Genomic DNA, 14,969 nt, shown 5'->3' with positions numbered 1-14,969 from the left:
TCCTCCGTTTTTTGAGAGAGAGAGGCTGGAAACCAAGATACCTTCCTCTCGCCAGTTCCGACCCAAGTATCTCTTGAAATATATGCCTCAGAATTTGCTACATCCTCCTGTTTGTCATTCTTTCGTAGGCCTTAAGTAATCAACAGAAAGCAGTGTTAATGAGTGAGAGGGTCCTGGGCATTGAGCATCCCAACACAATCCAAGAATATGTGAGTATAAAGAGAAAACAGTGAATGTCGTGTTCGCATCTGGTGTCTGTGCGGCTTCAGTTTATGCCCACATTTGCAAGACAGCTGCAGCCTCCTTAACTTTGTAAAACAGTCTCTTGGTAATCCTGTTCTTCCCATGCTGCACGCTTTCTTGGGGGCGTTTCTTTTCTTTAGGCCTCTTATTACTAGGAACAAGATGTGTGGAAAAGTGGGTCTCTGTTTGCTCAGGGGCGTCATTGAATCGTAAGAGTTAAAAGTGAAAAGCAGGCCCTTAAGCTAATACTTTATATACACCAAAAAAACCCCACTTATAGCCATCACGGGAAGAGAGAGATTGAAATGGATTCTCCCAGCTAACCTCACGCTGTCAGTTTGGCCTTGTCGTTCTGTAGAAGGCGGTATTCAAAGTTTCTCTCCAAAAATCTGATCCTGCAGTTGCTCACGTTGAAATGTTGCCAAGTCTTACGGTGATGTAAATTAATAGCTCAACCATAAGATAATACAAAAGTCTTGTTTTTTCTGATTTGTATTTGTCTTGCTGTGTGAGACACTTCTTTGTTCTGGTTGGCCAGATATTTATATTTATATGTGTGTGTGTGTATATATGTGTGTGTGTGTGTGTGTATAATAGTTTTGTGGAGTTTTTTGCAGCCCCTCCCGCCCCCTTCTCATGATCCCAATTTTGAAAATTCTGTGTAACGGCTGGGATAGTATACATGCAGGTCAACTTTGAAGTATCTTCTGAAGCTACTAGGAGATACTGACAGCTATATATTAACACAACCATGTCTTGCCACTATATTTCACACGGCACATCAGGCTTCTTTAGGTTGACTAGTGGATGAGTAACTTTCCAATGGTTATAACCTGAATTATTTTTATTCTTCAAGGCAGTGCTTTTCTCAGTGCCCCAGACAAGGCGGGGGGCAGGTGGGAGGGAGATGAGTTTCTGTACTGAGGATGTGATGCCCCATTTTTAACCTTTGAATGTTTCTTATGCTGTAGATGCACCTTGCTTTGTATTGCTTTGCCAACAGCCAACTCTCCACAGCATTAAACCTTCTGTACCGCGCACGCTACCTCATGCTGTTGGTATTTGGAGAGGACCACCCAGAAATGGCACTCTTAGACGTAAGTGATCCTTCTGAGTAAACTCCTTGTCTAGGCTCTGTGAAGCTTGTTCACTTATTTTAATCCCGTCAATAGGCAATGTCTCTCCATCCCTTCCCGCATAGATGTAGCTCTGTAAAGAGGAAGTGTGGTCTTGTGGCTAAGGCACTGGACTGGGACTTGGGAAATGTGGGGTCAGTTCCCAGTTCTGCCCTAGACTTCCTGTGTTACCTTGGGTAAGTCACTTAACCTGCCTGTACCTGAGTTCCGTGTACGTAAAATGAGGATACTTCCTTTCTCATCCCCTCTGTTTGCCTTGCTCAGAGCTCTTTGGAGGAAAGTTTGTCTCTAGTTATGTGCGCACAGTGCCTAGTGCAATGGGCCCCTGATCTCTGTGGGGTCCTCTACAAAGAGCTAATAAAAATAACAGGCCCACAAACTTCTCTGTGTCTTCAGCTCGAAAGGCTTGGTTGGGAGTCACCTCTTGTTCTCTGACCTGTGAACTCCCTCTTGATCTCTGACCTGTGTGTGGTGATTGCCCTTAGAACAACATTGGTTTGGTGCTTCACGGAGTTATGGAATACGACCTGTCCCTCAGATTCCTGGAGAATGCTCTGGCGATCAACTCCAAGTATCACGGCTCCAAGTCTCTGAAGGTTGCACTGAGGTACGGTGCCTCGGTCTGGGGAAATGGGTTGAAGTTTGTTTGGGGGTATGATGCTGTATAGGAAAGTTGGACTGTGAATCTACCCTCATCGTATCTGGGATTGGGCCCCGCTCTGGCTTATGAGTGCTGTCCCTGGTCAGCTGTGTGCAAGCCTCCATTCTTTCATGTTCCTTCCCCCAACCATTTATATGAGCTTGACCACCCAGTTCAGTTGGAAGGTAGCGATGCTTGATTCGGCTGAGTCTGGCATAGCTGCTTCGAAAGGTTGAGAATCGGGGTCTAGAATTATTTACATGTAGGATCTACCACAATACAATGTGCTAGGTGTTGTCCACAAACACCGTAAGATGATCCCTGCTTCCTGTGTAAGAATAGAAAGAGTAAGTGAAGGCTGGGAGGAGAGGGATAAATATCATCAGTACATCTGGGGACTGAGATGATGGAAAGCACCTGGTTGTTGGTTCTTGCTGAAATAGCCTGGAGACACAGGGATCGTTTGCATTTTTCTTTCACTGTTAAGGGCTTGATCCTTGACGTGGCTCTTTGTGACTCCACTGGGAGTTGAGAGCACTCAGCACCTCTTAGGATCAGATCTTAAACTCCTTGGGTAAATACCCATTGCTACAGACCTCTCCCTTGGAAAAACTGGCCAGTGTGCATTGTCCCACTTGGAATTGCCACCCCCACGCTGCAGCCATCTGTGCTTCGTCAGGGTGAAGAGAAATCTTCTGAAGCACCCCCACAAGTCTGATTTTGTTTTCCAACTGATGGATACAAATTCTACAGAGAACATTTTCCTGCATGCCTCCGTAGGGCTAGGATGTGTGTTGAGATCCAGAACCTCCCTTAGAATAACGAAGCCAAACATAGAAAGCTTTTTCCATTCCAAGAACATTCGAGCTGCTGAGACCAAGCCAGGGTGACTCTTCCCAACTGGAGAACAACCAGGTGATTTGGATCGGCGGCTCCTGCTGTTGCTGCCAGTGGTGTCTTTATTTTAAGATTCTGACTCCGGGCTGGCTAATCAAGAGATTCACATGTTCGCTTTCCAAGAAAACAAAATGCCCTTTTAGAAAGGGAAGGCCCCTGGGTTGCTTCGTCTCACTGTAATTACCTGCCTGGGAGAGAAGCCTGGCCAATTAGATATTCTCATGGCCTTCAGCATTACCTGGAAGTGCTGAGCACATAACATACAGCTGGCATTTTAAAATGTCCTGGACAGAAAATAAACTTCTTGTTCCCAAGCAGTAGAAAGTGACCAAAAAATTAACATCTCAAGTCCAGTCTGAGGTGACTTTTCTTCTCTGGCTGGAGTGATGTGGAGATGGTCTATTTTTGCTAGGTTTTAGGTGTAATTTCCTAATCTAGGATGGCATAAGTCTGAAGAGTTAACCAGAGAGAAGGTAACTACTAACACCCTGTACTGAGAGTCAAATATCTGGCTGCAGCCTCCTTTGACCCTGGTCATCCCTTGAGCTGAGATGGTGAGGTGGCAGCAGGTTTAAAACAAACAAAAGGAAGTATTTGTTCACACAATGCACAGTCAACCTGTGGAACTCCTTGCCAGGGGATGATGTGAAGGTGAAAACTTAAAAAAAAAATATATATATATATGTGTGTGTATATATATATGTGTGTGTATATATATGTGTGTGTATATATATAGTCATGGTGGATAGATCCATTAATGGCTATTAGCCAAGATGGTCAGGGATGCAACCCCATGCTCTAGGTGTCCTTAAGCTTTACTGCCAGATGCTGGGACTGGATGACAGGATGGATCACTTGATGATTGCCTTGTTCTGTTAATTCCTTGCAGCATCTTGCATTGGTCCCAGGGTTGGGCTAGATGGACCATTGATCTGACCAGTATGACCGTTCTTATGTTCTTAGCACTGAGCATTGCCTGCACCTCTTTGCAGCACAGAAGAACTCTTTCTCCCTTGATTTGACCATGTGTTCATTAAATCTAGCTCCGCGTTTCTTCTTTTCCATTGCAGCCATCACTTGGTAGCCCGAGTGTACGAGAGTAAAGCAGAATTCCGATCAGCTCTACAGCACGAAAAGGAAGGCTACACAATCTACAAAAATCAGGTCAGTGGCATATGTTTGCTTCGCTTGCCCCATTTGGCTTTCCGGTGCGAAGCCCCTAGTTCTGTGCTGAAACCGTCCTGCATCTTACAATGTGGGGGAGGCTTGTTCGTACGAACAGCTGGTGGAGAACTCCTCCTAGACTGTTAGGAGGTGATTGTCTTGCCACGTGCCTTTAGAAAGCTAGTGTTGCCACAAGGTCTCCCGTTTGACTCGTAGCCTTAGTGTCGCAGTCACTGGACAGATTTTCAGTCTGTGTGAAACACCTGCAGGCTTCATCGCTGCTGCAGAATGCTAAGCTCTGAGAAAGCAGTGACAAGATGCAGAGGGCACGTCTCGCTCCCGATAATGCCCTTTCAGATCTAAGACACAAACCAGTCCTGGGGGCAGGTGGATCCTGTCTTGTTTGCAGAGCTCACGGAGATGCAGCAAACCTGCCAACGTGTTCAGGCAAACCTGTTCGACAAAGAAGCCAGGCAATCGATTGAGCTCGCTCTCATGGACAAAATGCTTAGTCTGGTGGAGGACGCATCTCTTAACCGGAGAGAGAACATGCATCTTCTTGATGCAAGCGCACCGTTTTGATAAGCAGCTGCCTGCAGGCAGTGTTGCATGTTAGACGAGGTCATCCGCACTCACTCTACAGAGAGACAAAATCCAGTCCCAGTGGGTTGCAGTAGGTGAGATCTTACACTGTCTCAAATAACCATGTAGATGCTTTTCAGAGTAGCAGCCGTGTTAGTCTGTATTCGCAAAAAGAAAAGGAGGACTCGGGGCACCTTAGAGACTAACCAATTTATTGGAGCATAAGCTGTCGTGAGCTACAGCTCACTTCGTCGGCTGCATGTAAATGCTGTGAGTCAGGCAGAGTTCGGGGTTTGTCCTGATACAGGGTGTTTGTTTTGTTTCTGGCCAGCTTGGAGAACACCACGAAAAGACCAAAGAAAGCTCTGAGTACTTGAAATACCTGACTCAGCAAGCAGTGGCTCTTCAACGCACAATGAATGAGATCTACAAGAATGGATCCAATGCAAACATTATGCCACTTAAGGTAACTTGCCTGCGTCTGGGTATTTGCCGCAAAGACGTGTATTTGCTGCAATAACAGTTGCAATGGGTAAACTTTTTGTTTCTCCTGGTTTGGGAGATAGTACTCGCTCTACTGGTATTCCCTATTTTACTTGCACAGGGTTTCTTGGGCAGGTAGGATCTTCCAAAACAGAAGTGACCAAGTGCAACCCTGGATTTCTAAACCCCACCTGCTCAGCAATGTTCTTCTGGATTCCTTACCCATAACCTCGTAGTTAAGACTTTCTTTTGCCCCCAAGAGAAACTGAGCTGTCTTGGTCTATAGGTTTGCAGAAATGGGCTAGACAGAGAGCACCTGATACTGCAGGGTGCCTCTTACAAATGAAGGTTTCAAAGAGTCAGATTTGAAACACTAGCTCATGCACCAGTGTGACACGTGCTGTTGGCTTTGAATTTTTCAGGCGGTTTCATGGTCAGATAACTGCAAGAAAGGCCTAGGAACTTGCTGGGTTCTGATTTCTTCCCCCCCCACCCCCCAAACTGAGGAGGTTGGGTGATTGCTCTGCACCATGGTCAGTCCCAGCTGGAAAAATCGGTACAAAAGCATCAGGCAGTCCCTGAGTCTGAGTTTGGGAGCCTGGAACGCCTTAGTTCTGACTCCACTACTGATTAACTGTGACTGTCTCAGAGTCCGTTAACTTCTGTCTCCATTTCCTCTGTAAAATGGCCCCTGTTCTTTGCAAAGCATTTTGAAATACATGGAAAGCAAGCACCAGGTGAATAAACGTTCAGCCGAACTGTCGGCAGAGCTAGCCTGACAGGAGGCTGGACGGCAAATCCTATCCAAGCAGGGCCATGCCCACCCGCCAACACTGCAGCAATTAGCGTGTGAAGCGTCTGCTTCCAAAACCAGCTGCTCATATCTGCGCGCGCACCTTGCGGGAGCAAAGTTCTCCTTGCTGTGCTTGGGGAAGAGCCCAAACGCCCACACACGGTGAGTGCCCTTGGGACTTGCTGTGCGGGAACTGCTGTACTGCTGGGTTCCCGGCTGGGTTCCCCCCCTTTTCAGCTACAGAACTGGAGAGATTAAAACGAAACGTCTTGAGCAAGATTATGGATGCAACTCGAATTAGGTGACACACTCAGGCCAGGACTAAGGCAGATGCTTAAATGTGCCAAGGCTAATCCTTCCCCCATCCCCACCCTCCTGTCAATTTCTGAGGGAATGGCTCAAATCCACGAGACCATAAAATTTAATCTCTCCTTATTCCCTGAAATTAAAAAGCCCAAATCCATTCAAATTTGGCCCATTTAATTGGTTCCAAAATTGGGATAGTTATGCAATCCTATTGCCCTGCTCTGTCTCCCATCTCTCCTGTCCACATAAGCACTTCTGAGGCCTCCAGCATTGAACTAGTAATCAGGTTTAATACAGTAGTGCCTGGGGACCAACTAAGAAGGGCCCCATTGCGCTCGGTGCTGTACAAATGTACAGGGGTGCACCTGATTTATCCTTCAGCCTCCTTAGGAGGTAAGGAAGTATTATCAAGTGTGAGTCAATGCTGAGGGGTCTCTGCTTTTTAGGATGGCTTACAAATGGCTGACTGACTGATTTATTTTTAACCCTAGTTCACCGCTCCCAGTATGGCGAGTGTGCTGGAGCAGCTCAATATTATCAATGGAATTCTCTTCATTCCGCTCAGGTAGTGTGGGGCACCTGGTGGCGTGCTTTTTCTCTGGTCTTGTCCCGGAGCCCCGCTGCATGGCTGTTTTTGGGAAAATCTGTTTGCCCTGTAAATCCCTGTTCCCCAGGGATTATTTTAATCTGACACTTCCATTTGTATCGAGCTCTTTTTCAGTGTGGGCTCTTTGGTTGGTGGGAGGGAGACCCCGATAAGTGGCAAAGAATTGTGGGGAAGTTGGTGATTTTTCTGACGGCATTTAGCAAAAGGCACCAAGTCAATGCGAAGTGCTTCTCTTCGGTAAACAAATCATTTCTGAGCCTGGTGCAGTGGCCTCAAGGTATGGCTGAATTCACAGATGCCAGGCCTACAAACTTCTGAGTCTGCCCCTTGGGTATGGCAGAGGCAGCTAGTGCTGACCACCAGCCAGAATTAGGATGGGCCACGGGCCCAGGGGAGCAGTCAGCAGCTTCACTAAGGAGGGTGGCAAAGGTGTCGGGCGCAGTTTGAAATGTGTAAGCTGTGCTGATCTCGTGACCTCTGCCTGGTGCAGGGGGAACGCAGGCCTGGTCTCCTTTGGGACCATGTATAGTTGGGAGAGGAGAGTCCAGCAAAAAGCCCCTTGGAGCCAGGTGGCAGTTCAGTAGGGAGAGGGCTGACATTGGGAAAGGAAACTGTTCTCACCTTCTGCACCCTGAACCCCTTATTTCTGGCCCCACCCTGGAACCTGTGCCCAGAGGCCCTCCCTACTCCAAACCCCTCTGTTCCACCCACAGCCCCCTCCTGAACCCCAAACACCTCATCCCTGGCCCCACTCCAGAGCCCGCACCCCAGCCCCCAATTTCGTGAGCATTCATGGCCCACCATACAATTTCCACACCCAGATGTGGCCCTCGGGTCGGCAAATGTTTTGGCCTCTCCTCTAGGAGCACAATAGTGCTTGTCCTTGTTCCCAGGGTCATACCTGGGCCAAATGAAGGAACGGTCCCATCCTGGCCTTACTGAATAACTCGAGTTTTACAGTGACAAGACTGGTGAGGTAGCAGGGAGCAGCCTGTAAGTGTGGGTTATCCCACCACTGTTAAACAGGCCAGCTGCATTTGGCAGGTGGTGTGCAGGGCCCTACTTCACCAGAGGGCTGGCATTGTAAAGAGACGCTGGAGGAGGCTGGAAATCCCCCAGGATTTCCTACCTTCCCCCACAATGCTCACCCTCCTCGTCTCACGTTCCCGAAGTAGCTGTAATACGCCCCCCCCCCCCTTTCTGCTTTCCTCCCTAGCCAAAAGGACTTGGAGAACCTTAAAGCGGAGGTGCAGCGACGGCAGCAGCTCCAGGAGGCCGTGAAGAGCAGCGAACAGCTGGAAGCAGAAGACACAGGCTCCGAGGAGAGGGAGGCTGAGCCGAGCATGGCTTCCGCAGAGGTCCCCCCAGCACAGAGCTCTGCTTAAAGTGTACCTCCCTTTAAAAAAAAAAAAAGTTTAAACCCTCCCCCTCTTTCTGAGTCTGAACCAGGGTCTCGGGCTCCCCTGGGGCAGCTTCTCTCTTTTTTTTTGACAATGTTATTGCACTGGTACAATTAATACACAATGCAAAGAGCTAAGTTGAGAACTAGAACCAGACTGTGCTCGGGTCCGCCACACGAAGGGGGAAAGGTGGCCAGGGTGCAGCAGCGTATGAAAGAACAACTTAGATGAGGACAGCCAGTGGCTGTCAAGGCCGGGGGGGGGGGGTGCGTGCCGCGCGTGTGTGTGTGTGTCATCAGTCCATTTCGACTTTGTACATATATCTGAATTCCAAATGAATGGGCTGGAGGTAGGACATTTCTCAGGTCATTTTACGTTGACTAAGGGACACTGTTTTGCAAGAACACCCATCCCAGTGCGCAGTTTTAGCTCAAAACCTGGATTCCAAGCCAAATGATACTGGGTTTTTTTGTTGTTGTTTTTAGTTGCTGCCCTAAGGGGGGAAAAAGCAGCTATACTGGTTTGTCTAACTGATTGCAACCTGTGAAGAGCGAGGGGAAACATACTGCTTTTTGCTACATTAGGATATAGCCATTTGGGTCCTCTAGCCTTTCTTTTGTTGTTCAGTTCCGAGTGTCCATGGGATTTTCATACCGTTTACATTCTGATTTCATGATCTGTAGGTCATGGTGCAGCCCTTGTGCTCTCTGCTTGAGCCTGAGTAACTGAGGAAATTGCATCCAAAGAGTAAGGGTTTAAAATAAAATTTTTAAAAAGTACCTATTAATCCATTTACAATGGAAAATCCCAGTGCCTACCCTAGATCAGTGTTGGCATTAAAGTGGACTGTACAAATGAAATTCACATAAGGGGAAAACCTGGCCTCTGTTGCAGTAGCTTGCGGGAGGGGAGTTTGCCCTTCTTACAGCAGCTACTTTAATACAAAGCTGAATGAGCATCAGAAGTTAATCATCTTTTAATTGTAAGGTAATCGGCAAACTTCTACAGGTTTGAATCATGTGTGTCTTTACACAACCTAAAATTGCTAGGCATTTTTCCCTCTGGCTGAAAGAATACTAAAAATCCCATAGCACTTAATGCTAGGGATAATGTCTTGTTTTGGGGTTTTTGTTGGGGTTGTGTGTTTTTTTTTGTTTTGTTTTTTTTTGCAGGCTGGGTTGAGATCACTCCCAGCAGAATTTCCATTGCAGGCAATGGATGTTACTGACATGGCAGATGCCAATGAATGAACAATATTGACTTTTTCTCTTCTCGCTTCTGCCTGCCCTCCCTGAAATACAGCATGCTTCCTAGTGTGCAGTCACAAGGCAAATAGGTGAGATCCACTGCAGGTCATGGGATGCCGACAGAGTTGAATGTCCTTTTCCAAGTAAATGAAGACATACAGTGAGATGTTTGCTAGTCCAAAACCATATCATGCTGCCCAAGGAGTCCAGTCTCTTTGTCAGCACTGGTACTATGCTAATTTGCATTGCTTTTTTGATGACCTTCTGGGAAAACAAGTGCTATCACTGTGCTCTTTATCCTTGGTTTCCTGTACTGCATTACTGGGTATTTGTAACTTTTTGAGGGGAGGGGAGGGGGGGTGAATGTACAAAGCAGAAGGCATCCCTGATCCAAAAGAACTTGCTCCCCTGTGGAAAACCATTCAATAAATGACAAGGCATCTTTCACAAAAGGGTTTTTGGTAATGTCTTCCAGTTCTAGTCCATTAATTAAACCTCTTTTAAATAAAATAAAATGTGCAAAGTAGTTTACTAAGAAGTTTGCTTTCATTCAACACAACAAAATTAGAGTTCAGGGATTTGTTTAACAGATTATGGTGCCACTTCTTCTACTTCACACTAGTGCAAAGAAGGGGAAATACCCATGGTGTAAACCAGGTCCAAAGAGGACTGAGCCCAGAGTCATAGGTGGGTTAAGATACACTCAAGCTCTTGTGAAAACCCCAGCATTAATCAGCACATAGGCATTAATCATCCAGGTGCCACTGAACTTCCATGGGATGTGAGTGTCTTACTCAGTTGAGCTAATACTTCCCTTAAAGTGCTTAAAATGTCATCTTTTCCCCAGTGGCTCTGTATTTCTAATGAAGCTCAAAACAAACCAACCACCTGCATTGTGGATTTTTGCACCAGTGTCCTGTTAAGATTGCTCTGATCCTAGGCAAATTTGTTTTGCAACACAGGCAGCTTGAATCTCTCTCCTTTGAAAAAGGTAATACCAACAGCTGTGGCCATTAACACAAATCAAGCATGGGTGCTCAGCCATCTCCAAGGTCCCCTGCTCTTATCCTGTCTAAAACCACATGCAAATTGTATAGAAGGTAACTGACCTGCCGCTACTCTTGCTCTGATGAAATGACAAACATTCTGCCTCTGTAAAATGTGGCAACTGCTATAAAGTGAGTAACTTTTCATTTCTTTAAAATACTTAATGTAGTTTGGTAGGATCCTCATGAGTTTTGATGGCGTATCTGATGTTGAGGGCACTCAATACTTTTGTGTAACTATAGAACAACTCATGGGGTTGTCTCTCAAGGTCCCTGGAGGTAGGTAAACCACTGCTTTTCTCACCCCTCTGCAATTTTGTCCTTTTTTATAGTGCAGTCTAATGATTTCACAGTAAGGGAACTTCAGCAATGTAATTTATACTGCACCTGGATGTACATGTAGGACATGAACAGCAAGGAAGAGACCTAAACAGTTGGGATGAAGTGTCAGTTGTTTGGATTCTACCCACCCCCTCTCTTTGGAAAGAGGTAAAGTAGCATAGGAGTTAGACAGTGAGTTGAATATTGGAGCTAGGCCAAGCATGAACTCCTCTGGGTTCCTTTTAACCAGATGCATAACACCCAAGACTCCAGTTCTTGGCACAGCAGGAGGTGTAGGTGGCCTAGATACTGAGGAAATAATGGAGACTGTCTGTTCCTGTTTAGTGAAGTATCCACAATTGTGTAAGTCTCTATTTCCAAATTAGGCCTGGTCTATACACCTTGTGTCAAGATATGATTTTTTTTTAAACTGTGCTATGGTGTTTAGACAAGCCCTTAAACAGTCTCACATTATGCTTTGCTTGGGGGGAATGCAACACAAATGGACTGTAGGCAGTTCTCCTTCCCCTGTAGCCTATGAAAATGGATAGTCTCTGCTGCAGCATCCACAAAGGCTGGGGTTTGGAGCAGTAGGTTCTGTGCTCCTTAGCCACACAACGGTGGCACAGGTCTTTCGGTAAGCTACACACCACTTCAGGAGTGATACGTCCCTGCAGAGATGAATTCTTCACAGGCAGAGTCACGACCCAGGCAGTGGGGGAAATGAATTGGACAGTCACAGAAGCAGAGGAGTAGTCTAAACTGATTTCCTACCACACCCAGTAAGGGGGGAGGGCAGATGAGACTTAGATACAGAAGCTGAATCACCACCTGCCTCCTGCATGTTTTGTTCTCTAGCCTGATTTCTGCATTTTAGTAAGTTTTTTTAAATTAATAAAAATAGCACCACGTAACCAACTCCACCCCTGCCCCCTCATGCAGTGCTGGGGAGGTACCTGTCTCAACACTAAAGAAAATGAATGCTCAAGCCCTGTTCCTAACCCCTGGGAGTAGTTAATTTTCCTTCCTGCTTGGTATAATTATGCTCTACCCAGCTTCAGGAGTAGCTTATACTAGAGCAGTTTATAGGGAAGAGAGGGGCTTAGAACTGATCAGTTTTTCAAAATAATCTTGTTCTGATTCTCCAAGATGGTGTTGGCTTTTCCTCCCCATCACTTCCAAAAAGGGACTCCAAGCTTTTTCCCTGTCAGTGGAAAGGCTCCACTTCTTAATACAAATTTGCTGTAGCTCACAAAAGCTTATGCTCAAATAAATTTGTTAGTCTCTAAGGTGCCACATCATTTTTTTTTTTTTTGAAACCCTTCAGACTCGATCCCTTGTTTTGAGTCGTTTCAGGCCACATGAGCCTAAAAGCCAGCTTCCCACCTCTGGCCTCCCACACTGGAGTGGGAACAGGACACATGCCTGCTAAGTGTGAAAAAGCAGTGTGTGAGAGAGGTACCTGCTAGAGCAAGGCAGAAAACAAGATGCACATTACCAATATTGCATCACATGCTGGCTCAACTCCGCCTGGGTTTGTTTTTTAAACTCAATTCATCAGCCTTACAACCACCTAGTCAATATTTTCTTTTAAAATAAATGCCCTGGCCAAGGAGTGGTACCCCCTTCAGCCATTTCCTCAGGACAGTGCAAAGTATTTCAACTAGACCTTGGGAAAGAATGGGTGTAAACTTAAAAGTGGATCTGTAACAGCATCTGAGTCTAGCCTTGTTTCAAGAAACAATCAGGAGCAACCAGCTGATTAGGTGGTTTCCTCATAAGGCACAGACAAGAATGTAGGTTTGGAAAGTACAGTAACGAGGTACCATATTCAACACCAAATCAATTCTAATGACTAATCGCAGTGCTGCCTAGGGTTAAACAAAGTTGCTCATTTGGGGGGCTATTGGAGGGAGGAGGAAGAAATGAGCAAAAAAAATACAGAACTCCACAGAGAATTGTAGCTATAACAGCAAAGAATCTCACTCCTTTTATGCCTGCACTGTAGGAAAGAGAGCTGCAGACACTGATCCATAAATTAAACTACCAGGATCAAAGTTCTTTAACCCTCAACAGTTAAAGAGGTTTTTCAATTCCAAATTCCGCACACAAAGTAAGCCATGCATTGATCGTGGTAGCAAGTGGTTTGTTTGTTCTTGGGAGTGAGGGGACATGCACAGAAGGAACCACCTTTGCAATCACTGTCTGATGTGAAACTTAACTGCTCAAGACTGAATAGGCTAGAGCAAAATGAACAGCTCACTCTTGGGGAATTTAAATGAACTCTGGGCCTCCATCACAAAGACATCAGAAGATGAATTCATCTGTTTAAGTTATCGATGGAACCTCGCACTCAAGTGGAACCATGGATCTGTCAAAAGGTGAGGATGAGCTGCTGCTGCTTTTCAGGATTTTCCCCAGCACCTTGAATGAAATACAACCGCCCTTGTTATGATGCTTTAATTGCAGTTTGTGTACTGCCAACCTCTCCCTTTGCCTCCCTAGAGGTAGTTGAGGTTTTAGGAGGTCTGAATTTCCTAAAGTATTTTCCTTCGTGCAATCATTGAACTGGAAGGGATCTCCAGAGGTCATCTAGTCCAGTCCCCTACACTCCCAGCAGGACTAATTATCTAGACCCTCCCTGACAGGTGTTTGTCCAACCTGCTCTTAAAAATCTCCAGTGATGGAGATTCCACAACCTCCCTGGGCAATTTATTCCAGTGCTTTACCACTCTGGCAGTTAGGAAGTTTTTCCTAATGTCCAACCTAAACCACCCTTATTGCTTCTTGTCCTAGCCTCAGGTTAGGAAAAACAATTTTTCTTCCTCCTCTTTGTAACAATCTTAAACATACTTAAACTGTTGTCCTCTCAGTCTTCTCTTCTCCAGACTAAACAAACCCAGTTTTTTCAATCTCCCCTCATAGGTCATGTTTTCTAGACCTTTCATCATTTTTGTTGCTCTTCTCTGGATACTCTATTTGTCCACATCTTTCCTGAAATGTGGGCAGTCATTTCCCATTTTGTATGTGTGTAACTGATTGTTCCTTCCTAAGTTCCATTTGCTCTTATTGAATTTCATCCTGTTTACTTCACACCATTTCTCCAGTTTGTCCAGACCATTTTGAATTTTAATCCGATCCTCCAAAGCACTTGCAACCCCTCCCAGCTTGGTATCGTCCGCAACGTCTAGCAAGGAAAAGCTCCTTTTAACGAACATGATCTTGTCTCCACCACGTCATCTCAGCACCTCCCAGGCATGCTTCCCCCCTCACCAACCCTGCATGCTGGGAAAATTACTATTACCCCCATTTTACAGATTGGGGACCAAAGCCCAGAGAACTCCACTGCTCAAACATTCTGCAATAAAACTGCTCAACTAACACACAGTCAACACTGCAGGGAAGACCAGCCCAGGGGTCCAAACGCCCAGGCTAACACCCTAATCAGGACCATCCTTCCTCTCCATTTATGTCAACTGCTTTTAGTGGTGCAAGTTAAAGAATGAGCAGCCTATCCCTGAGAATGTTGCTCTAATCACAGTTCTATCAATTCTGATTAACCCAAATCCACAGTCACATCACCCACTTCAGGCCTGTATGGCAGGCAGTGGTACATACACTGGTTATTAGTGGGACCATAAAAGATACAAACTTCATCCACTCACTAATCAGGCTGGCAAGAGGACAACTGAATGTCACTTTTCATATAGTCAGTGGGAGGAGGGGGGGGGGGGGGGAATATAACAGAGAAAGCCGGCAAAAGCAGCAGGAGGAGGAAATTATTCATGATGAGTATGAAAAAATAGATACCTATTTTTATCACTGCTTCCTTTCCCAAAGGAATTTCCAGGATTTGAGTTCATGTCAAATATTCTGCAAGGATACATAATTAGCTGCAACTTTACCTTTTAGTAGAGCAGAAAGGCCAACATTTTAACCCCTTCTGTGTTGAGTGGAATCCAGCCACCTTCCCATTCAACTGACTGAAGAATGGGCTACTCGGACTCCAACACTAAATCCCACAGCAGAGAATTACTCCTCCACCCACTACATATGAAACCGAATTCTGAAACCCTCCCAAACACACCGATCAGTTGCCTCTCA

General features: G+C 45.8%; 1 protein-coding gene across 2 annotated transcripts in view; it reads left to right on the top strand.

Moving 5' to 3' along the window:
- CLUH (clustered mitochondria homolog) overlaps positions 1–10,036 on the top strand; it is a 56,422-nt gene extending 46,386 nt beyond the window's left edge. For both annotated transcript variants that reach the window (XM_084651004.1, XM_084651005.1), the window contains exons 20-26: positions 129–209; positions 1,215–1,340; positions 1,865–1,986; positions 3,987–4,080; positions 4,994–5,128; positions 6,736–6,809; positions 8,068–10,036. In XM_084651004.1, coding sequence (XP_084507130.1) covers positions 129–209; positions 1,215–1,340; positions 1,865–1,986; positions 3,987–4,080; positions 4,994–5,128; positions 6,736–6,809; positions 8,068–8,236 — 801 coding nt within the window. In that variant the 3' untranslated portion in view covers positions 8,237–10,036. The remainder of the gene's footprint in view (positions 1–128; positions 210–1,214; positions 1,341–1,864; positions 1,987–3,986; positions 4,081–4,993; positions 5,129–6,735; positions 6,810–8,067) is intronic.
- Positions 10,037–14,969: the final 4,933 nt, after the last annotated feature.

Source organism: Lepidochelys olivacea, assembly GCF_965140295.1.
Source record: "Lepidochelys olivacea isolate rLepOli2 genome assembly, chromosome: 17".
Taxonomy (NCBI): domain Eukaryota; kingdom Metazoa; phylum Chordata; order Testudines; family Cheloniidae; genus Lepidochelys; species Lepidochelys olivacea.
This window is presented reverse-complemented; position numbering and strand designations above follow the sequence as displayed.